At 41.3% G+C, this 24178-nt stretch overlaps 1 protein-coding gene across 3 annotated transcripts; it reads left to right on the top strand.

The window, feature by feature from the left end:
- Positions 1-540: 540 nt before the first annotated feature.
- ramp1 (receptor activity modifying protein 1) lies at positions 541-20051 on the top strand. 3 transcript variants are annotated; one of them, XM_033024482.1, is made up of 4 exons: positions 10176-10194; positions 10233-10298; positions 16555-16693; positions 19349-20051. In XM_033024482.1, the coding sequence occupies exons 2-4, from the start codon at positions 10256-10258 to the stop codon at positions 19602-19604; spliced, it is 438 nt and encodes a 145-aa protein (XP_032880373.1). In that variant the 5' UTR covers positions 10176-10194; positions 10233-10255; the 3' UTR covers positions 19605-20051. The 3 variants fall into 3 exon arrangements, with proteins under 3 accessions (XP_032880372.1, XP_032880371.1, XP_032880373.1); XM_033024481.1 differs by lacking the exons at positions 10176-10194; positions 10233-10298 and adding an exon at positions 541-671; XM_033024480.1 differs by having other exon boundaries at positions 10161-10298.
- Positions 20052-24178: the final 4127 nt, after the last annotated feature.

Below are 24178 nucleotides of genomic sequence, written 5' to 3'. Positions count from 1 at the left end.
AGGGTAAAGTATCGTTGGAGATAAAACTACTCTGAAAAGAAAGCTGGTGACTCACCTGGAAGACTTTGTGATCTCATCTTCCTGTTGACCTTGTGGCTGACGTTAATGATTACCGTTTGACTTCAAGGGAAAAAACACTTTCTGTTGAACCTGGAATGTGTAATCGCTTGTTCTACGAGTAAACAAACTGCTCCAAACAGCAATAGATTTTCTTATGTTGCCTCCAGCAGATGTTTTCTGAACAGTTATGACATGGGATCCCAATGTGAAGTTATTGAGCTTCAGTATTTGTTTGAGCAGTGACTTTCAGACTCACATAGAATGCAGAAAAACTGAAGTTATTGACTGACCCACTCGAAGCTATGTAATTGAGTATTCAACTTGAACGTTTTGACCTGCAGTACTTTGACTCTCTTTACTGCAAACATCATGAGGTAAATCTATTCTGTTGCAATAATTCAAAAATGTTTCCAATTATAGCTGGCACCCATGACGTTTCCTTATCTTTTAGGCAGTACATTAATTTACAGAAAAACGTTTTCTCTGCTGAATCAACGTCAGAAAATATGCCCATATCTCCAGCGACATAGCAAATAAAGCGTGATATTCCCAGAGAATGTCTTCCAAAAGTAGTGCAAAATATCAGATTAATCCTGCAAATGCATCCAGTGGTAAGTTTATATCATTAATTATTATTAGATTTTTGAAGATATGATGATAAAGGTTGATAAGAGCAGAGCTGTAGACGTTTATATGGGTTTCAGCAAGGCATTCGACCACATTCCATAGATAGTGTAGGTAGTTGCCAAAGATTGCAGCAGGATCTTGATCAATTGACCAGATGGGCTGAGGAATGGTTGATGGAATTTAATAAAGATAAATTTTGGGAAGTCACACATGGACAGGGCCGACAGAGTGAATGGTAGGGCTCTGGGGAGAGTTGTAGAGCAGAGGGATCTAGGAGTGCAGGTACATCGTTCCTTGAAGGTGGCAAGACAGGTAGATAGGGTGATCAAAAAAGGCTTTCGGCACATTGGCCTTCATCAGTCAGAGTATTAAGTATCAAAGTTTGGGGGTCATGCTGCAGCTATACAATATGTTGGTGAGGCCACATTTAGTGTATTGTGTTCAGTGTTGGTCACCATGTTACAGGAAAGATGTCACGCTGGAAAGGGTTCAGTGAAGATTTACAAGGATGTTGCCAGGACTCGAGGGCCTAAGCTATAGGGAGAGGTTGAGCAGGCTAGGACTCTATTCCTTGGAGCACAGGAGGATGAGTGGTGGTCTTAGAGTTGTACAAAATCATGAGAGGAATAGATCAGGTAAGTGCTCAGCGTCTCTTGCCCAGAGTATGGGAATCGAGAACCAAATGACATAAGCTTAAGATGAGGGGGAAAGAAGCTGAGGGGTAACTTTTTTACACAAAGGGTGGTGGGTGTATGGAACGAGCTGCTGGAGGAGGTAGTTGAGGCAAGTACTGTCACAATGTTTAAGAAACATTTAGACAGGTACGTGGATAGGATATCTTTAGAGGGATATGGGCCAAACACAGGCAGATGGGACGCGTTGGTCGGTTTGGGCACGTTGGGCCGAAGAGCCTGTATGACTCTGACTCTAAAATTCAGTTTAAATTGTAAACCAATAAATATCTTAAATTTGAAACCAATGATACATGCTTAAAAACCCCCAGATCATTAGCAAATCTCAATAGTTGAGGGCTATAAAACTGATTTTCAGTAAATTGTGCTGTCAAACACACAAAAACATCAGTCGTGATTCCCTTTTCCCCATTGGTGGGGTGTACAAGGAGGTGCTGATAGAGTTAATGGTATTTCACACTCGGAAGCATGGGTGATATATGCAGAGTACCACTGATCTCATGGTGTGCATGTGGTGGAGTAGGTATGTTCAGGAAAATCTGGCAGAGCTGATGTAGGGGCGCAGAATGAGCCTCAACCATGCAAATGTTGAGATGGTGTTTAGACATGCTCTAGGAATCTGATGGTGAAAGCTGCAAAAAAGAATGAATGTTTCAAACATTTATGTAAAAACTATTTAAACATTATTAAATTAGACAATTCGAATTGTTAAAATAATTGAATTCTAGAAAACATAAAAACAAACATCTAAGTTCTCATAGTTAAAGTTTAAATTACCTTAAACTTTCCTTATATTTATTTGTATTCATTGAACACCACTGTTGGACCTAATTAAACCAGCTTCGTTGGGTTAGAGAATTTCTACTGAGTATCTCCCAAGAAAGTCCACTTTCACACAGGTTTGTACTGAAAGATGAGGTGATTGCTACGTTTGGGGAAATGCCAATGCTACCAACATTTCTCCAACATTCTGAACTATTATTTTAAAGGCATAACAAAACCAAAATCTAAACTCGATGAAGACTTAATTCCTGAGCATTAGGGCATGGACTTTTTGCACACAATTAGAAGTCGCAATTTGATGTGAAATCATGATAAATGGTGTCCTAGAGAAATATATATTGTTAATAAATAAGAACAAACTCACCATCAAAGAAACACAATGAAAAGAAAGATTAAAATTGAACCGTAGAAAAAGACATGCAAAAGGTCTCCAGGCAAAGAAAGGTTGACAGGAAGTATGTTGGAAAAATATTAACAATATAATCGAGAACATAAAAGAAATATCAAATTAACTTATTGTGAAATATCAAATGTGAAAACAAATTGTAACCATTCTACAGACACAATCTGGAGAAGAAAATAATAAAAGTAAACTTCAAATGCTGGAAATCTAAAGAAAATACTAAAGTTAGAATACTAAAACAAGCCGCTTCTATGAAGAGAGAGAGAGAAACAGTTGATGCATCAGGTCAATGACTTCATCTGAACTGAAGAGGTCCATAGATACATAGCACGGTTAGCTTTAGATGAATTGAAGTAAAGGTGATGTATTCTTCACTCAAAGATGCAGTTGGAAAAATAATGTAGGAACTGATAACTAAAGGACAAATGTGATTAACTCAATGGTAAAGACTGTGAGATGGCAGAAATATTTCATAATTGCATCAATGTTTAGCAAGGAGGCATTAAAGATATTCATAATATTAGAAAAAATAGAACAAAACGAGTAATGACATTTAAAAGAGAAAGGTGTGAGGTAATTACTAAATGAACTAGATAAACTAGAATTGTTTATTCTTGAACCTACCAACAGATGCCAGCAGGGGCAGCTATATATTAATAAAATTATTTTGAGAAAAGTGAAAAGTGAATAAAAGTGCCATTCTTTTATTTGAAGAAAAAAAAATAGAATAGGTCTAACGAACTATAGCTAAATTAACTTTGCATTGATGGTGGGAAAGGTGGTAGAATCTTCACTCAGATGCCTTGGAAAACCATCTGGGCACTGAAAATGTAACAATGAATAGTTAATCTGATTTACGACAGGCATGTTCAAGTTTGAGAGACCTCATTGAATTTTGTTTTGAGAAAGTATCAGAAAAATGAACACATGTAAAGCTAATGTAATGTCCATGCACTTCCAGAGGCCTTGATATGATTACACGAAGTAGACTCAAAATCTGAGAAGCCATTAGGCAAAGAACAGAATGGAAAGAGACCGGAATTCAAAACTGAAAGTAGGGTTTAATGTTACACTGCACCTTAGTGTTTAAGATGTGTTCCCAAGAACGAGCGCACAAATTAAATCAGCACCAAAAGTGGTCATCACTAAGATCTGCAATACTGACAACACTTCCTGCCTAGACCTGGCATGGATCCCTGTTCTCCATGAACATTGCCCCAGCATTAATTCTCCCGTGGCTCCGTGCGGGTAGTGTTGGAAGGGCAGAGATGCGGGCCACTACTGAGGACGGGAGGCAACTAACAAGCCGCCCAGATATCAAGGCCTCCCTCATCACAATCTGTTGAAAGGAAGCTGCCGTCTGCTCCTTTATCTGACTCTGCACATCTTCCTTGCGTAGAGATTTCACTATGGCGACGAGCTCATTGGTAGCTGTTGTCCTTTGAACGTGCAGCTGAACGAGGGTAGCTTCCCTCACATTCAACAGGAGGTGATGAGAAAGATTGTAGGATTTGTGTAGACTGATCAACACATAACCCTTGTAGTAGCCCACACTCATCCTGCCAGATAGGGTGCAGTCCTGAGCCCCGCATCTCAGTGCTGAGTGTCAAATGCCAGTCTTCACAGGCAGTATCTCCACACCAAGCTGTCGGCAATTCCATGGGAGCGCCAGTGGGGAGGGCAGGGGTTTGAACCAGGTTCCCGGGTACCTGTGAGTGTTCAGATTAGAGGACCAGGTGCATACCATTGAATCAACACTCTATAAACAACTTGCACTCTGGGATCAGAATATAACCTGTAAATTTATGGATTTGAAGTGTAGCTTTGATGTGGATATTGAGGGAATGCAGCGTAGGTTTACAATGTTAATTCCCGGGATGGAGGGACTGTTATATGCTGAGAGAATGGAGCGGCTGGGTTTGTCTACTCTGGAATTTAGGAGGATGTGAGGGGATCTTATTGAAACATATAAGATTATTAAGGGTTTGGACACTCTAGAGGCAGGAAACATGTTCCCGATGTTGGGAGAGTCCAGAACCAGGGACCACAGTTTAAGAATAAGGGGTAAGCCGGTTAGAACGGAGATGAGGAAACACTTTTTCACACAGAGAGTTGTGAGTCTGTGGAATTCTCTGCCTCAGAGGGAGGTGGAGGCTGGTTCTCTGGATACTTTCAAGAGAGAGCTAGATAGGGCTCTTGAAGATAGCGGAGTCAGGGGATATGGGGAGAAGGCAGGAACGGGATACTGATTGTGGATGATCTGCCATAATCACATTGAATGGCGGTGCTGGCTTGAAGGGCCAAATGGACTTCTCCTGCACCTATTGTCTATTGAATGAAGTAGGAAGTTATGTGTGATTAGCTACTGAATTTCAAGAGGCATGTTAATAGAAATATCAAGTAGCAAGCACTGTTTAGAAAATTGTAATTAGATGATGAGTGGTGGGTGATGTTTCATGTAGAGCATGATCTGTTTCTATGCTGTAGGTTTTATATCGTTAGTATCCATTGATAACTCTCAAGCCGTTGATTGCAGCATGACTGGTCTGCTCAGTTGGATGTGAAACTGGCAAGAGAAAACTGGTGCACTGCTCATTGCTTGCCACCTGAGGGAGCTCTCAGATCACATTTTCATCTGGCGACCTCACTGCAACCTGCAGGACTCATTTGCTTTCTAGGTCACATTTCTTATGATACCCATTCCTCTTCTGGTACGGCAGTCTCCCGTTCTAAAGGAAGCTACACATCTGTGAGGCAAATATTGTTGTTGCTGCAGAAAAATGAAGATCAACTCGAACTACAGATGCTTGAAATCTGAAACCAAAACAGGAAATGCTGGAAACACTCAGCGGGTCAGCCAGCATCTGCAGGAAGATAAACAGACTTAATGTGACAAAGCAGAAACTGTGCACTCGGGCACTTACGGTTCCTGGCTGTCTTGCTCCAGCTTCTGTATGCTGATGGTCAGTTTCATCCTCATTTGTATTCCAAAATACACAGCGTGAGTGAGGCCCATGCTGATCTGATGGATAGGAACTCCAAACTGCAGATTATTGGTGGTGACTTTCATTGTTTACAAATGAATCTACAACGTTTATACACTTATTTCTCACTATGAGTTCAGGGAACATAATTTTATAGTCACTGCAAAAAGCAACTGCGACATCACACTCTTTCATGTTAGTTTTCCATTTATTCTTCGTTCTTTGTACCACTTGTTCATACCTTACTTTCACTGGTGAGCTCCAGAAAACTCAGAAAGTCTAGATATATCACACCTACATTGTTAATCTTTCCCTACGGTTTCTTCTTCACAGAATGCAAAAATGTTGGTCATGCAAGACTTTGCCTTTTGCAATTAAATCCAAATATTCAAGATTATATTTTTGGTTTAAAACTAAAACTTTATCTCTATTTCTCATTCCACAGATGCTGCCTAGCCTGTTGAATGTTTTCAGCATTTGCTATTTTTGTTTCATTAATTTTTTTGATGGTCTATAGTTCCATGAAATGTTTTATCTCCCTTCCTCGATCATAATAGTCACCTGCTAGCACTATACATTTTGCTAGCAAATTATTATGTATGATTGTTGATACGTATATTCTTCCTCAGATGCTGTAGTCTGTCCAGATTGGACAGTCTGTCCAGATTCGTTTTCCCTTTTAGTCTAATTACTTTATTGAATATTTCTTCTCTTTATTTCAAATGCACATCTCATTACAATTTTTTTCTCTTATTGTTATGTCCACCTGCTCTGTTTCTTGGTTAAGTAATTGCTTAATATATTTTTTTTTTCAGTCACTGCCAAGGATTTTATTGGCTCCACTTTTACTAGGTCTATTCTCATTTCCATTTTTATTTAAATGTTTGTACAATTATTGAATCTGAGTGCTGAAGTCTTCTGAAGCCTTGTCTCAGTAACCCCATATTTATCTATTATAACCACAAACTCGCTGAACTTCACTCCTTGTTTACATCATATAAATTTTAGCTCAATTACAAAACCCATTCATCTCACTATTTTTAACATCTTATGTGTGTCCTAATGCCCTGCCTTTGTTTAAAAAAACCCAAACATGATAAGTGTGAGGTTATACACTTTGGTGGCAAGAACAGGAAGGAAAAGGGGAGGTGCAACAAGCCCTGGGTGTGCTTGTACATCAGTCACTGAAAGTAAGCATGCAGGTACAGAGGCAGGTACAGCAGGCAGTGAAGAAAGCTAATGGCATGTTGGCCTTCATTGCGAGAGGATTGGAATTTAGAAGCAAGGAGGTACTACTGCAGTTGTGCAGGCCCCTGTTGAGACCACACCTGTAGTATTGTGTGCAATTTTGGTCTCCTAATTTGAGGAAGGACATTATTGCTATTGAGGGAGTGCAGTGTAGGTTCACGAGGTTAATTCCCAGGATGGCGGGACTGACATATAATGAAAGAATGGGTCAACTGGGCTTGTATTCACTGGAATTTCGAAGGATGAGAGGGAATCTTACAGAAACATATACAATTCTTAAAGGATTGGACAGGCTAGATGCAGGAAAAATGTTCTCGATGATGGGGGAGTCCAGAACCAGGGGTCACAGTTTAAAAATAAGGCGTAGGCCATTTGGGACAAATCAAAATAGGACGTACATGGTAAATGGTAGGGAATTGAAGAATACAGTTGAACAGACGGATCTGGGAATAACCGTGCATAGTTCCTTGAAGGTGGAATCTCATATAGATAGGGTGGCAAAGAAAGCTTTTGGTATGCTAGCCTTTATAAATCAGAGCATTGAGTATAGAAGCTGGGATGTAATGTTAAAATTGTACAAGGCATTGGTGAGACCAAATCTGGAGTATGGTGTATAATTTTGGTCGCCCAATTATAGGAAGGATGTCAACAAAATAGAGAGAGTACAGAGGAGATTTACTAGAATGTTGCCTGGGTTTCAACAACTAAGTTACAGAGATAGGTTGAATAAGTTAGGTCTTTATTCTCTGGAGCGCAGAAGGTTAAGGGGGGACTTGATAGAGGTCTTTAAAATGATGAGAGGGATAGACAGAGTTGATGTGGACAAGGTTTTCCCTTTGAGAATAGGGAAGATTCAAACAAGAGGACATGACTTCAGAATTAAGGGACAGAAGTTTAGGGGTAACATGAGGGGGAACTTCTTTACTCAGAGAGTGGTAGCGGTGTGGAATGAGCTTCCAGTGGAAGTGGTGGCGGCAGGTTCGTTGGTATTTAAAAATAAATTGGATAGGCATATGGATGTGAAGGGAATGGAGGGTTATGGTATGAGTGCAGGCAGGTGGAACTAAGGGAAAAAAGTTGTTTGGCACGGACTTGTAGGGCCGAGATGGCCTGTTTCCGTGCTGTAATTGTTATATGGTTATATGAGGGGAGAAAATTCACCCTGAGACATGTGAATATGTGGAATTATTTACCACAGAAGGCAGTGGAGACCAATTCACTGGATGTTTTCAAGACAGAGTTAGATTTAGCTCTTAGGGCTAAAGGAATCAAGCGATATGAGGAAAAAGCAGGAACGGGGTACTGATTTTAGATGATCAGCCATGATCATATTGAATGGCGATGCTTGCTCGAAGGGCGAATGGCCTACTCCTGCACCTATTTTTCTAAACAGCAGGTTAGGTAGCAACTAAGGAGGATAGCAAGTCAGAAGAAGGGCCCCAATCCGAAATATCAACTGTCTATTTTCCTCCACAGATGCTGTCTGACCCATTGAGTTACTTCAGCACTTCCTCTTTTGCTTGATTCCAGTATCTACAGTCTTGTGTGTAGCCATCAACTCATTCTCTATCCGGTTCTGTGATTGGCATCCTCAATTCTGAGAGATTTCCTAATAAAAGAAATGCAATGGGAAAAGTGACCATTTGATCCATCTTTTTAGTTTAGCTTTGTACTCCTGATTCTCAGAAGGATTTACTTCCTCTTTCTAAACACATCACTTGTCCTGATAATAAATACAACTGGATTTTACCTTCCCCTTTTCAAGTTTCCCCCTATCTGCTTTAAGAATGCACTTTCCCTGTTTGGTTTGGAATAGTCTATCAGTTTTACTCTCTGATATTTTCAGGATCTCTCAGTGAATTGTGGACCATCAATGTGTTTAAGTCCACTGTAGCATTGAGCTGACAGTATACACCTTAGTGTGTAGGAAAGAACTGCAGATGCTGGTTTAAATCGAAGTTAGACACAAAATTCTGGAATAACTCAGCGGGACAGGCAGCATCTCTGGAGAGAAGGAATGGGTGATGTTTTGGGTTGAGACCCTTCTTCAGGCTTCAGTTTAGTGTACATCTTAGATCGTGCTGTGGGTTTCAACTAGGTTTGGTTAACTTTGGTTTATTATTATTATTATTATTATGATTATTACGTGTTCCAAGATGTAGTGACAAACTTTTTTTTGTGTGCCATCCAGGTAAATCATACCTCACATGAGCACTTTGGATAGTGAAAAATAAAATAAACAGAGTGCAGAATATAGTGTTGCAGTTACAAAGATAGGACTGATTAAAAGTGTAATGTCTGCAACAATGAACACTGAAGATTTTAAGGACAGTCTATATTTGTAAGTGTACATGGTTTTACATCACAAGGGAACTTTTGGGGCCATTATATGGATTCAGGGCCATTATGGTCTGAAGTCATTGTGGGCTTTTTGGGATCACAGCATAATTATTGGGATCATTCTGGGTTATGAGTTTGATTCACCTTTTTAGTTTTCATTGTCAATTGGTATTTTCCAAGGATACTTTTTTTACTGTGTGTGTGTGTGGATCTGTTGGTTCACTGTTTGAGTGTCAGTCTGAGTTTTATAATCTCTGAGACTTTGTGGTTGATGTGTGGTTTCTGCATTGATCTTCTGGTTTCACGGCCATCCTGTTGGTGTTGGGGACACTTAAAGATTTTCAAGATCATTGTAGTTTTTGCGATCATTTGGGAATTTCAGGATTGCGGTGTAGGCTTCAAGTTTGTTCTGCTTGTCTTAGAGCCACTGTAGTCCCTTTTGTTTGTAGGGGGAATGGTTTGGACATCCATCCCTCTGGTTTTGCTTTGTGCATGTTTAGGATCCCACCTCATGGGATTACATGTTGATCAGAGGGTTGTATTACTGTGGTATGGATATCATTCACTAATCAGCATAATTTTGTGGTTTGGTGGGTTCCTCTATGGATTTTGAATCACCCTCTTGTTGGTGCCAGTTTGTGGACTGCAGGGTCAATCTGTAGTTTAACCCATATCTCTGCGGTCACTGTAGGAGACCTTAGATCACTGTCTTAGAATCATGGAGACTTATCACACCGAGAGGCAATTTGGCCCATTGTATCCATGCCAGCCAAAATTAGAAACGTGGGTTAATTTCAATAATGATCTATGGCGTTGCATTTTACAACGTCATTCTTCAAGCCCCACGATTACTAATTAGCATCGGCCTGATTGTTCCCGTGTTCGCCCTGCCCGGGCACTGAGGGTCGAGCTCACTCTGGCTCCGGGGTCTGAGAGCCAAGCTCACTCTGATTTCACTCAGTGGCGCTCGGGGGGGAGAACTGATCCGGGGGAGGAGTCCTGGTGCTGGGGAGAGCGAGTCGGTTTGACTGAGCTGAGATTGGCTGCCAACTCCAAGCGCGGGTAGCGCTATGAGATCTTTGGTGCCGCGCACACCGCGTCTATCGGAACGGCTCCCGATGGCTTCGTGCACCGGCCGGCTGCTCGCAACCTTGCTGCTCGGTAAGTTGCCTCGGGGCTCTCCAGCCTTCGGTTCCCTCTTTCCCTTTCAAAGGCAGCGGCGCCGGTGCTGGCCGGGGATTGTCTTCGGTCCCAGCTCACGGGGTCTTGGCGCTTTTCTCTGCTTCCACTCCGCTGTCGATTCCCCACGGTTCATGTGCTCTCCCTCCGCCTCGGTGGTGGCGCCGGGGAACACTGCCATGTACCGCGGGCTGGTGAGAGTGATGGCGACGGACGAAGGGGAAGAGACGAAGCACAGGAGACCTCAGAGGTAGAGTGCAGAGGAATGACGGTGCAGCCTGCAAAACAGGGCAGAGTTACAGCAACACAGGTTAAGACAGGTACTGGGAGGTATGGAGAGACAGCCTGAGGCACAGAGAACTAAATGAGGCACATGGACAGGGAGAGTTATGAAAACACAAGTTGACACACATATAGACACCCTAAAAAAATGAAATTGTACTGTGGAGACGCAACACGGGGAGAGAGTGCGCTGGAAAAACGCCTGGGATATGGTCACAGCAGCAGAGACAAAGAAGCACAAAGCTGCGAAAGTGAGGAGGAGGTTCGTCGCTGAAACGCAGGTGGATTGAGACGCTGTTTTACGTTGCTAATTAATGACATATCTCCGGAAACCTTCACTGATAGCCAAATTCCAGCGAAGACTGAAGCCAACCTTTTGACTATCATTGCTGGACATTTGTCCGCACAGTGCTGCCCGGTTCCTCGCTAAACTCAGCTGAGTGGACCCCGGACTCTGTTATTTGAGGCGATGAATCCTTGCAGGCTCCAACTAGCAATGGCGCCGCACGGGAGGCTTAAGAGAGGCCGGTCTCCCACATGCATTTGTATCAGTGTAATTCCTTGCACCGACAGCCACAGGAAACGATAAAAGGCTTATTTAGACGTACATATTCATCGTCCCAGTCTCAGTAGTTGTCCTTCGAAAAAGAAAATGAAAGGGGGTGTATCAGGCGTTGTTAAATAAATTCGGTGTCATTAACTCCGTGTTGCTGTTCGTCAGAGTGTTGGTTTTGAGAGTAGTTTGAAACATGAAAATCATGTAGCTAAAACTAATCGAGGTGACCACACAAACTCTTTGAGTGGTAATTGTGCATTCGTAGTTTGCAAATGCCACCGATCACTTGAAATTTAAAACAAATATGTAATACGCAGCAGGTCCGGCAGCCTCAGGAGAGAGTGTAACAGTTGATATTTCAGGTTGAAGTCCTTCCATCAGAATTAGGAGAGATAAAATAAATTACTTCTAAGTTGCAGAGGAACGGTTAGGACAAAGGAAACATTTCTGATAATATGAGGGTCAGGGTTGATATCATAATTTTTTGATTTAGCCATCCAGGCCTTATGAGGGAAGTTGACAAGAGACATGAAAGTTGACATGAAAATGTAAAAGCTGTGAATTGTGGAGCTGTAGGAAATGTCCAGCAGTTTGGACTTTATTAATGGGGCGAGAAAAAAATGGAATTAATATCAGATGTATAACCTGCAGAAATGAACAAATATGAAAGCAAGTTGCCTGAAATTGTTGAATTGGGAAGGCTGCAACATTTCCAAGGAAAAATGAGGTGTTCCTTAACCTTGCATTGAGCTTCATTATTGCTGCTCAGGCCAGAGTGGGAGAATGGAGAATTAAATTGACAGGTAACAGGACGTTCAGGGACACCACTTAGGACTGAACACAGATGTCCCTTGAGGCATCACCCAATCTTTTTCCACAACTGCTGTCAGCCATGTGATTATTTCTAGCATTTGTTTTTATTTCAAATTTTCCACCATTCGAGTTTTATAACATTTGCTCTTTAATTTACTTGACGATTAAAGCACGTTATGAATTTGTTAGCTTTCTGTAACCTTCAGTTGAACACTTATATAGAGCTAGTGTAAATCATCATGTAACATCTTGCAGTATCATTAAGGTTGGTCATACAGCACAGAAACTAGACCTCTGGCCCAACCAACATGCTTACCTAAGCTGGTCCCATATGGCTATGTGTGGACCATATCCCTTTAAACATTTTCTATCCATGCACTTGTCAAATATCGTTACATCTTAGTATTGTACTTCCAGAGCTCCTGTTTCCTCCCACATCCCAGAAATGTGCAGGTTTATAGATAACATAATTGGCTTCTGTAAATTGCCCCTAATGTGTAAAGAATGGATGAGAAAGTGACATAGAACTAGCAAGATTGGTTGATCGATGGTCAGTATGGACTTGATGGGCCGAAGGGCCCCATACCATGCTGCATCTCCAAACTAAACTAAAAGTACCATAGTCTCTTTCACCTTCGGCAGCTCGTTACATATATCCACTGTCACTATCCCTTATCCATTCTTCTATGATTTTATAAACCTCTCAATGACATCCCTCAATCTCCTTTGCTCAAGGGAAAACTGTCCCAGTCTATCCAGTGTCTCCTTATAATTCAAGTCCCTCCAATCCCAGCAAAATCCTTGTGAATTTTTTCATCACCCTCGCTAGCTTAATCTCATTCTTCCTACGGTATTGCAAATAGAATTACACACAGTACTCCATGTGTGGCCTTACCAATGCGTCTTGTACAGTTCGAAAATGATTGCTCAACTCTTGTACTCAGTGCCCTGACCAATTAAGTCAAATAGCTTCAGGTCAATTTCATACCCATTCTAATTCTGACCCCATTCCTTCTCACCAGAGATGCTGTCTGTCCCGCTAAGTTACTCCAGCATTTCGTGTCTCTAATTCTGACTGACCGCTGGGGGTAAGAATAAGACTTAGATTCACTGTCCTTCACAGTACAGCAGACCCGTGGTGTTTTAACTGGAGATCTACCATTTATTTTCTCATCACTTGCAATTTACTTGAACACTTTTTGAAAAAAGACCCGATTCCTTCTCTGAATCAACACTATTCTTGAATATTTAAGACCTGCACTGCCAACCATTTCCACTTTCAGTACACCAGTAGTTGTTTCTGTTTGGTGTTCTGTCATGGAAATTAGCTGGATAATGCACAATAATGTAAGCAAAATAATCGATACTGATAATACACTATTAGATCAAATGCTAACATAGACCAACATAGGAGCTTGTTTATGGAGACAGGCACGCACAAAGTTCTACACAATTGCTTTATGTCTGTTGTCACAGAATAGTGGAATGACATTAACACTAAAGATGAGGATTGTGAAGTGTTAGACATAATAAAAATATATATTAGAGATGGGGTAACATTAAGGGATCGAGCATCTTGAAGACAATATCCAATACATGCTCTAGAAGAGAGGGAGGAAACAGCCCATGCCTCCCACCAACATTTTCTGATATTTGGAAGACTGAGGTGGCTCATAAAATATAGAACAGGATGGGTCCTTCAGCCCACGATGTCTATGCCAAATTAAACTAATCTCTTCTGCCTGCACATGATCCATATTCCTCCATTATCTAAATATTCGTATTTCTGTGTAAAAGCCTCTTAAATACCACCATTGTATCTGCTTCCACCATCACCCCTGTCAGCAAATTATTGGAACAATTCATATGCATTATTTAGTCAAGAATGGCTAGGTTTGTTAAGGAAAGGTTGTGTCTAACCAACAAGTGAGTCAATGGGGACTATATTTGATGTAGTCTTTGTGGATATTAACAAGCCATTTGACAAAGTTCTTAATAACCGATCAGAAACGTAAAATTTAAGGATTCAAGAGAATGGTCCAATTTGGATTAAAAGTTATCTTCGATTAAATCAATATATGCAGTTCTTTCCTACACATTTTGTCTGCTCCACTGCTAAATCTCCAGGTGTGTCTACTTTGAAGTTCTCCTCTCTCGGATAAGTTCATCAACAACTTCAAGTAGCCCTTGCTTTCCCTCTCTCTCTCTATCCCCTCCCCCTTCCCAGTTCTACCAGTCTTACTGTCTCCGATTACGTTTTATCTCTGTACCGCCCATTTCCCAGACATCAGTCTGAAGGGTCTTGACCCAAAGCGTCGCCCATTCCTTCTCTCCAGAGATGCTGCCTGTCCCGCTGAGTTACTCCAGCATTTTGTCTATCTTTGATTTAAACCAGCATCTGCAGTTCTTTCCTACACATGGAGTAAAAGTCAGCTGGTTGGGAGAAAACAAGGTAATGGGCAACTGGGAGTTTCAGTAACTGGAGGATTGTGCGGAGTATGGTTCTGCGGGACCCAGTAATAGGCCCTATGTGATAATGATTGGGGCATAAATAGGGGTGATAACAATTTGCCAATTATACCAAATTGGCGATAGTTTTGATAATCAGGAAGGATGAGGCTGCAGGTATATATGTGGGCTAGTTTAGTTTGTTACGTACAATGAAAAGCTTTTTGTTGCGTGCTACCCAGTCAGCGGAAAGACTATACATGATTACAATCGAGCACTGTACAGATACATGACAAAGGGAATAACATTTAGTGGAAGATAAAGTCAGAGATTAAGAGCAGGTGTCGGGTGAAATTTAATGCTGAGATGTGACTTGATCCATTTTTTGAAGGTGATTAAAACATGGCATTAGTAATAAAACAATAGGAATAAATAGAGCGAGGTGAGAACACGACTAATTATCTACCTATCCTTGTTTTGTGCCTCTTATCAATCAATCAATCAATCTGTATCAGGTCACTTAAATCAACTCTTCACTGTTGCTTCATTTGTTATTTTAGATCTGTTCATTTCTGACACGTGAGAGTCAAGAGCCTTGCCTAAATTTCCAACAAATGTTAAACCGTTTCAAAGGGCCCTTAAGAGTCGAGCACGTTGATGTGAGACAAGTTCCAGCATATAGATTTACTTCCTTTGACCCAGATTCAACAATCCAAGTTTCATTGTTGCTGAAGTGATGCCAACTTGTAATTTATTTAATTGCTAATTGCGAGCTGTCCCTGTGGCAATCATAGCACTGGGATATGTTTCCAAATCAGGCTTGAGTGCAATATGGAAGGAAACCCTTAAGGTGATGTTTGGTGGAGAAACTGGGGTTTGGGAGATGCTTTCTAGTTGATCTACCACGATTGTGCTTTTTATTATGTTTTAAAATTGCTTCTCCAAATGCTCACAATTTCATCATACTATCTATCTGCTGTACTTTATTTACTGCAGTCTCTTTGTCTTTCTAATTTCCTTATCTTCTCCCAATATGACATACTCATTTAGTATTCAATTGACTTTGTTTTGCACCTATGGGGAGGTGGGGACAGAGAAGTTAAGGTACAGAATTCCAATTTCTGGTGGAACTAATTCAATCAGGAAACTTTTCAGGACAATGGGGAAGTAGGAGGGCTTATGTTTGGTTTGTAGTATTTTAGCAATGATCAAATGCAGAGATAATGAACTGAGTCTTCCAATGCTGAAATCTTCCATGACTCTACCATCCCTATTGCCTTTTTGATTTTCTGATGACAGATGCCCATTTGTTTTATAAGGATGGTATGTTTGTAAGTGAGCAACTGTTATCCATTATTATATAAATATTCTGAGTTAAACCATAATCCTTACCCAAAGTTAGACACAAAATGCTGGAGTAACAGGCAGCATCTCTAGAGAAGGAACAGGCAGCATCTCTAGAGAAGGAATGGGTGATGTTTCGGGTCGAGACCCTTCTTCAGACTGATGTCAGGGGAGAGGGAGATACATAGATAAGCAAGTGTGAAAATAGGACAAGGGGAATGGAGATCAAGGAAAATGTAGAATAGATCATTGTTAGCTGGGGGAAGGATCACAACAAAGCAAACAGAGATAAAATGTAGTCGGTGATAGTAAGACTGGTCGGAGAACTGGGATGAGGGAGGGATGGAGAGGAAAAGTTAGAAAAGTCAATGTTCATATCGCTGGGGTGCAAGGGGTGCTGTTCCTCCAATTTGCACTGGACCTCACTGACAATGCAGGAGGCTCGGGACAGAAAGGTCAGTGTGAGAATAGGAGGGGCCCTGTCCCACTTTCACAACCTAATTCACGACCTCTGCCGAGTTGGCCCTTGACTCGTATTCGCAGCATGGTCGTAGCAGGTCGTGATGCTAGTAGTAGGTACTCGTGGCATCAAGTAGGTCGCTGCATTTTTTCTAGCCTGATGAAAAACGTCCACGAGTAAAAAAGGTCAGGAATTAGGTCGTGAAAGTTGGACAGGCCCTTTAAAGTGTTTAGCAACCGGGATATCGGGTAGATTTAGGCGGACTGTTGTGAAAGTTAAAAGTTTACAAAGCTCGATTTGATTTACTAAAGTTGTTATCTATAATTTATTCACAGCACATCAACTTAATCTGCTTACTGCCTGCAATGAAGCCTATTACTCCTATCTCATTAAACACATTTGCTTGGAGGCTTACAGATTTCAGATGACAGATGTTGGACAAAAACTCTGGTGTGACTGGGGTGAAACATTAAGGTATGTTTGGGATTCACTAGGGAACATTGTAAAATAATCAATTATTTCACCACTTCCAAACTCCACTGTCCTCATTTTATGTTGCCATGTCTATGTGGTTGAACAGTGAAGCAGGAGGATAAAATGCAGTCCTGTGTTGAGCTCCAAAGCGCAGCAGGTCATATCCATCTGTATTGAGGTAAGTGCAACATCTCACCTACCTCAGATCTCTGCAATAAGGAGAAAAGTAATCAATCTTCATGGTACTCGGCGTGCTGATCAGGGCATTCACGTACTTGTATGTAGACACAAAATACTGGAGTAATTCAGCAGGACAGGCAGCATCTCTGGAGAGAAGGAATGGGTGACGTTTCGGGTCGAGACCCTTCTTCAGCATTCAGCCTTTGATTTAAACAAGCATCTGCAGTTCTTTCCTACACATACTTGTATGTGTCTGCATCTAGTACAGAGTGGGTGATGGCAGTGACAGGTTGGGATGCTCCTGCATGGTGAAACCACTTTCATCAGCTGAGGATATGCAAGCTACCAAAAGCTGCAAACCGTTGGTATCAGGCAGCTCCAGATGGGCAGCTGAAGGTTCTGGCCTCATTAACAGGCTTCAGGCAGCACAGCTACTGGGACTAGAGGGCAATAGACTATAGGTGCAGGAGTAGGCCATACAGCCCTTCAAGTCAGCACCGCCGTTCAATGTGATCATGGCTGATTATCCACAATCAGTACCCCGTTCCTGCCTTCTCCCCATATCCCCAGACTTTGCTATCTTCTAGAGCCCTATCTAGCTCTCTTGAAAGTTTCTAGAGAATCGGCCTCCACCTGCCTGAGGCAGAGAATTCCACAGACTCACAACTCTCTGTGTGGAAAAAGTGTTTCCTCATCTCCGTTCTAAATGGCCTACCCCTTATTCTTAAACTGTGGACTCTGGACTCCCCAACATCGGGAACATGTTTCCTGCCTCTAGCGTGTCCAAACCCTTAATAATCTTATATGTTTCAAAAGATCCCCTCTTATCCTTCTAAACTCCAGAGTATACAAACCCAGCCGCTCCATTCTCTCGGCATATGACGACCCCGCCATCCCGGGAATTAAACTTGTGAACCTACGCTGCACTCCCTCAATAGCAAGAATGTCCTTCCTCAAATTTGGAGACCAAAACTGCACACAATGCTCCAGGTGTGGTCTCACTAGGGCCCTGTACAACTGCAGAAGGACCTCCTTGCTCCTATACTCAACTAAAATGATTGGTGATTGCTGGAGTGGCTCTGAAGAGGGCAGGGAGCAGATGGAGAGAGATTGAGGGAAAAGAGGGAAGCAAGTAGAACGGAGTCAAGGGAGAGAAATGGTTTGGAGAAAGTTGGGAGAGGGAAGTCAACTGAAGATGGTCTGGCCAAAATTACGTGTCTATGCTCATACATTTGGATCAAAATATGTGTGCACGTGTTTACATTAGTACATTTGCAGAGCCTGGTCTCCAATTGTCTTAAGACCGAACCTTGCTCTGTCAAGGCAATGTGATAATTGGTAGGCAAGGGTAAGCCAAAATCAAATCTGTAAAACTGGATATGTGCGTGTGCGCACATATATATGCATGTGCCTCCTTGTACGTATGTGCACTTGTGTGGCATTAAAAACATACAGATTATAAAAGAGATTTGAATAATGGGTGTGTATATGTGAGTATCAGTACGAAAGCTTTGAGTGATTGATTGAGTGTAACATTTGTAACTAATCATTAAACCTGGTTGAGATTAGTAAAATACATAACCCATGGTATTCATGCCCTGAGCTGCTCAGTGCCGAGTTTTGTGATGTACATTAAGTCTCACAGCTTTTGAGTTAAAGCTTTGGAATGAGAATGAACACAGGCGAGCAAAATACAACAGCAAAGCAGACCGATCTGGACCTCTGACCATCAACGTTTCAAAAATTTGTCATTGTGTATTGTAAAATTGAAAGACCATTTATTCAGTACTACTTACAACCTTAAGTTGATCCAATGCTTTATGGGATAATGCAAGTACTCTTGAAGTACTGTTTAAGATTGGAAACACAGCAGCCAATAGCAAGCTCACAGTCTGTTTATCTGATAACTATTAGCTGGACCATGTACCAGATGGTGGTGAGTGTAAATATATACTTTTATATGGAGATCAATATACTTTCAGATGGGAAAGTGATCAGCATGTATTATGATCTCATTGACTAGCAGAGATGACCTGACGTTCCCTTGGCTACTCTTAGTAGTCCTGGTTACATTCTTATTTATTCTGTCCAGACTGAGCAGTTTAAATACCTCGTGCAGTTTCCTTGCCCTGAAATAACGTTAGTTTTGTACCATACATATTTTCGGCAACCTGTACTGTCTGCAATTCTCATGAAGAACCCCAATTTGCATTCATTTGGCACATCTCCATTTCCCTGTTCCATTTAAAGATTAATAACCAAATGTTGAACATTGACGGGAATCATTAATGTTTTGGCTGTAGCAATCCATGAGAACAGGAAACTGAGTCGCCCAAAAATACGTATTTGTCTTCATTGTATTTCTGTTTTCTTCACAGTGGATCATTAATCAGCTCTATTTTCATTCGTATGCAAATGTTTTCCAGGGCACCTTTGCACTGCACTTGCTGATGAATGTTCTCATTTTCTTTGTAGTTCCTATGGAGATCTCACAAACTGCACAATTTTGATTGCTAACAAGATGGATTGTTTCTGGCCAAATCAAGTAGTGGACCAGTTCTTCCTCACCATTCACAAGGAATACTTTGAAAACTGTTCCGTCTCCGGGAGAGCATTGGGAGATCCTCCAAACAACATTGTAGGGCCATTCATTGCCATCCCAGTGATGATTACTCTGTTCGTGACAGCACTGGTGGTGTGGAGAAGCAAACGGAATGAGGGGATTATATAACAACAATTGGTCAGAGAGCACATGATTTATCTATCTGGCTTGCAATTATATTGTTCTAGCTACCTTTGCATTGGAGGGGATAAACTGCGGCATCTGAAATTGAACAGTTGTTTGGTACATAAACAGTGAGTAAATAACATCTAGATTGCTACATTCTGGATTCTCTGTCAGTCGAATACAATCTGCACTGGGTTACTAAGCATGTAACTTTAGTGAATAAAAGTTTGACATTTTATTGCAGTTAGGTTGACTTCCTAACTCATGCATGGGAGACTATGTTAATGACTAAACCCTACACCAATCTACAAAACATACTCAAGCCATGTGTGCATCTATTTAAAACCCATTTATCTACTTTTGTGAACTTTTGATGTCCAGTCTGACGTATTTTTCCGAGGAGAATGAATTAGCCTCAAGGAATAAATAATAAATCAATTAAACAGTGAGCAATGAAATCACAGCATGAGGTTTTAATCTAGAACATTTCTCAGGATTTCAGATGTTAGAAATGCTGACATTTACCCAACCAACTGTGCAGGCTGCACCGCATTTTGGGGGAAAAAAGACTGCCCTTCGGCTCTGATGTTTTGGTCAGTGCTGAGCCAACGTGCAAGTAGGAGCAGCATTTGGACTATTTAAAAATAACTAATCAGGGATGGTCGATGGTTTCTTTCAGTATCTGGGCTCAAGGATGGAAAATTGGTTGAGTTCACGTTTAGTTCAGAAATACTGCTTGGAAACAGGCCCTTTCGCCCACCAAGTCCATGCAGACCTTCGATCATCTGTTCACACTGGTTCTTTGTTATCACATTCCCTACTCATTCGGGGCAATTTACAGAGACAAATAATTTCATGTCCTTGGGATGTGGGAGTAAACCCCTGCTGTCACAGGGAGAAGGTGCAAACTTCACTCAGATAGCACCTAAGGTCATGATCGAACCTGGTTCTCTGGCATTGTGAAACAGCAGCTCTACCAGCTGCCGCGACCATACCCATGTGGAGAGCAAGTTTGAACGTCTAGTGCCATCGGACTTGCCTCACACTGCATTCACTCGCACTTTCACCGTCCACAAAAAAGAATGCTTCCCAAAGTATTCAATATCTCCAAGGCATGAGAAAAGTAGAAATTGATATTTTGTAAAAGCACATCAATAAAAATATGGCCGTCAGATGATTAAAGAGATTGTAATAGAACCTAAAAAAAAATTGTTCTTTCTGATCTATAACACGTGCTAGATTAGCACTAGTGGCCTGGGCTGCAACTGCTAAACATTCATTCCTACCTTGCCGACAAGAAATGCAGAGTTTGGAGAAATATGAAATTGTGATGTATTGGGGTAAGGCGAGATGTAAATGGGGGATGTAGTTGGTTAATTAATCATTTTTTGACTTTAAAGTAACGATGAAGCAAGGCAAAAGGAGACAATAAAAATAGATAGGAAACAATATAGACCAGCTAGAGAGGGCGAGGAAAACAGAAAAGCTGCAGAGAGTTGGCCTGATCCAGAAACGTTGCAGAAGAAAAGGTATGAGGCTGTGGAGTTTTGGATGACCCGTCTGGTTCACCTCAAGAATCAGCTCACATCACTACTCCACACCGCCATTCACCAGTACAAAATGGAAGGAAAGCAGTACTCCAACAGGAAAGCTATCAATTCCTTGTGAGATTTCAGCTCCTCAAGATTTACTGGAACAAGATGGAGAACTAAAGTGAGGTGGGTGAGGGGTAAAGCTCAGTCACATTAGCAGACAACGTGGGAACTGAGTAGAGAAAACAACCAACCCGTGTGGCCCATGAAATCACTTGGGATGTGGGAGTAAACCCCTGCTGTCACAGGGAGAAGGTGCAAACTTCACTCAGATAGTACCTAAGGTCATGATCGAACCTGGTTCTCTGGCATTGTGCAAAGGACACGTGCAACAACCATGCAGCCAACCAATAGGGTGAAGTTTGAACAAATCCGACTGATCCATCTAGAAGCAGTTCCTGTGCTTATTTGATGATGGGATCACAGGAATTGAAAGAGCAGCTCCATCCTTGTGATTGAAAGCATACACCAGAAGATGGATATTGGCACTGGATTTGCAAAGTTTTAAGGATGAAACTACCACCAGAGATATTGGAAAGTGATGCATTACAAATAGTAGGCGACTTATAGTCACAAAGATCTTGGGTTGACCAGTCGTGAAAAGTTTCGTTTTTGTTTAGTTTATTGTCACGTGTACGGAGGTACAGTGAAAAGCATTTGTTGCGTGCTAACCAGTCAGCATAACAGAGCACAGTGGACAATAAATAACAGCCTTGCTGCCAATGTCCATCAAGGAATTAAAAAATGCCATAAGCTAGCAACAGAGTATGCAGTCTCAAGTAGTATTATACTTCCTGATGTGGTGACTAGGCATTCCGTATCAAGGATCATAGACCCGCATCTGCAATTCCTTCCTTCACATCATTGACTCTCACCTGAACTGGATGACGTAAATGATGCTTTGGTGATTAAAAAAATATACCATTAGCGTAATCCAGCACAGAAGGCACCTATTTAGCTTGTTATTAAGTCTGAGCTACCCCTTTTGAGGAGTGATCCAGGCTGTCCTATTCTCGCTCTTTCTTCCTATATTACTTCAATTAGTAGCAATGTGGATGGTGCAATTGTCTTTTAAATTTAATCTTTACTTGCAATGTGTGTAGTTTGCCTGTTCTCTCTGTGCCAAAGACATGGTTGGTGGGTTAATTTACGCTGTAATTTGCCCCGGTACAGTTGAGTGGTAGGAGAACAAACAGCGAGTTGACAGCATGTGACGGAGAATGGGTTACAAGGAAATAAGTGAGAGGATGGCTTTGTTTACACAGTGGGTGATTGGCTGCTTCCCAAATCATGGAATTAAAAATAGAAGCATTTTCCCAACTCTCTTAAGAATTAAGAGCATCCCCCATCTTTTAGGTGGCACTTTACAATCCTACCAACCTGTCAAGTTAAATATCTGCCTTATGTCACTTTGGGTCCTCTCTCCAAACACTGTAAAACGGTGCTGTCTGGTTATCAAGCCTTGAGATGTGACAATAGTGATCTGGAACAATGGCTGGGCTTACATTATTGCCTGTCTAGGAATAGAAACAGAGCTCACAGAATAATACATCATACACTAATAAATGCATATGAAGTATTATAAATCATGTGATATTAGACAATAGGTGCAGGAGTAGGCCATTCGGCCCAGCATCGCCATTCAATGTTATCATGGCTGATCATCCCCAATCAGTACCCCGTTCCAGCCACAATTCAAGGACAATAGATTACAAATGCTGGTTTTGTCAGTAATACGCATGTTGAAGCAGAATCACACTTCAGGAACTATAACTGAACAAGCAGTATCAAGAGCTAATGCTGCACAGGCATTATGTTGTATCAGATGTCAAGGACTAGAGATGTTTAATCCTCCTTCGAAAAAATCCATTGTCCTTATCTGGTCCATCATAAATGCAACTCTGGAGTTAAATCTTTCAATCAATTCTCTAGACGCCTCAATCACAAACCTTTTATGGGTCGTGTCTCATCAACACAACAAACTCATCACTCACTCCATCACGTAAAACACAGCAAGTAAACCTTATGATTACTACATTTTCTGTTGTTCCTCAGCTGATGAAGCAGTCCTATTTCAGAGTACATGTTATACCAAGGACGCAAAGTGCGCTCAAGACAATGACAATATCTATCACCAAGAGAGGCTTCATAGCATCATTACTTCCTGAGGAATAACATTCAGGCTGAGAGGTGAAAATCATGCAGAAAAAAATCTTAGGCAATTTACCAGTTATAGATGTTTGGTCATAAACAATATTCATGCAATAACCTTTGGAGATAATGTTCTATTCATTCATTGAACACCCCCGGATGTGTTGCACCACCACTGCACTAAATTGGATAGATTAAGAGAGGACCATCAGACAATACTGACGAACGATGACAAGTTATTGCCAAATCAGAAACGTATGCCACAAACATTTGGTCAAGCAAATTGACCATTCAACATGACCAAGTCAGGGCATTAACATTAGCTCAATTAGGAGCATGCAAAAGCATCACAATCCACATCTTTAATGAGGTATCAACACAGCTTCAATAACCAATGGATCCATTCCAATATTTGTAACCCTGTCACATCTAGTTATGAATGGTAGGAAATAATTATAAGTTTGGGGGAATTGAGGCCACAAGCTGGCCAGCATTTATTGTCCATCTACAGCAGAATCCACATACTTAATGATGGCACAACCCAACATGCCAGTACCAAAGACAAAGCTGAGCTATCTATAACAAATTTCAGCCAAGCAGCATCAAATTGGTAATCTTATTGCCTGAGTTTCCTCATTGCATAAACTTACCTTCTGCCAATCCACTGTGTCCAAAAACAAACAGTTGAGGGAAGCAAATGCAGCAAATGCTAAGTGATTGCCATGCTCCAGTTCAGACATGCCCAAGATCAAGCTGTTCCAGTTTCCAGGTTATCAGAAACTAATTCAGTTTATGTACTCTCCACAAATGAAAGACAAACCCAATGTTTGTCCA

This window comes from Amblyraja radiata, chromosome 7 (genome assembly GCF_010909765.2).
Source record: "Amblyraja radiata isolate CabotCenter1 chromosome 7, sAmbRad1.1.pri, whole genome shotgun sequence".
Lineage (NCBI taxonomy): Eukaryota > Metazoa > Chordata > Chondrichthyes > Rajiformes > Rajidae > Amblyraja > Amblyraja radiata.
The sequence above is the reverse complement of the archived record's forward strand: the minus strand, read 5'-3'. Positions and strand labels throughout refer to the sequence as shown.

Coding starts and splice junctions, on each gene's coding strand:
- ramp1 (XM_033024480.1), top strand. CDS start 10,208: ATGAGATCTTTGGTGCCGCGCACACCGCGTCTATCGGAACGGCTCCCG. Junction 10,299..16,554: donor GCTCGCAACCTTGCTGCTCG/GTAAGTTGCCTC, acceptor ATTTATTCACAG/CACATCAACTTAATCTGCTT. Junction 16,694..19,348: donor GACTGGGGTGAAACATTAAG/GTATGTTTGGGA, acceptor TTTTCTTTGTAG/TTCCTATGGAGATCTCACAA.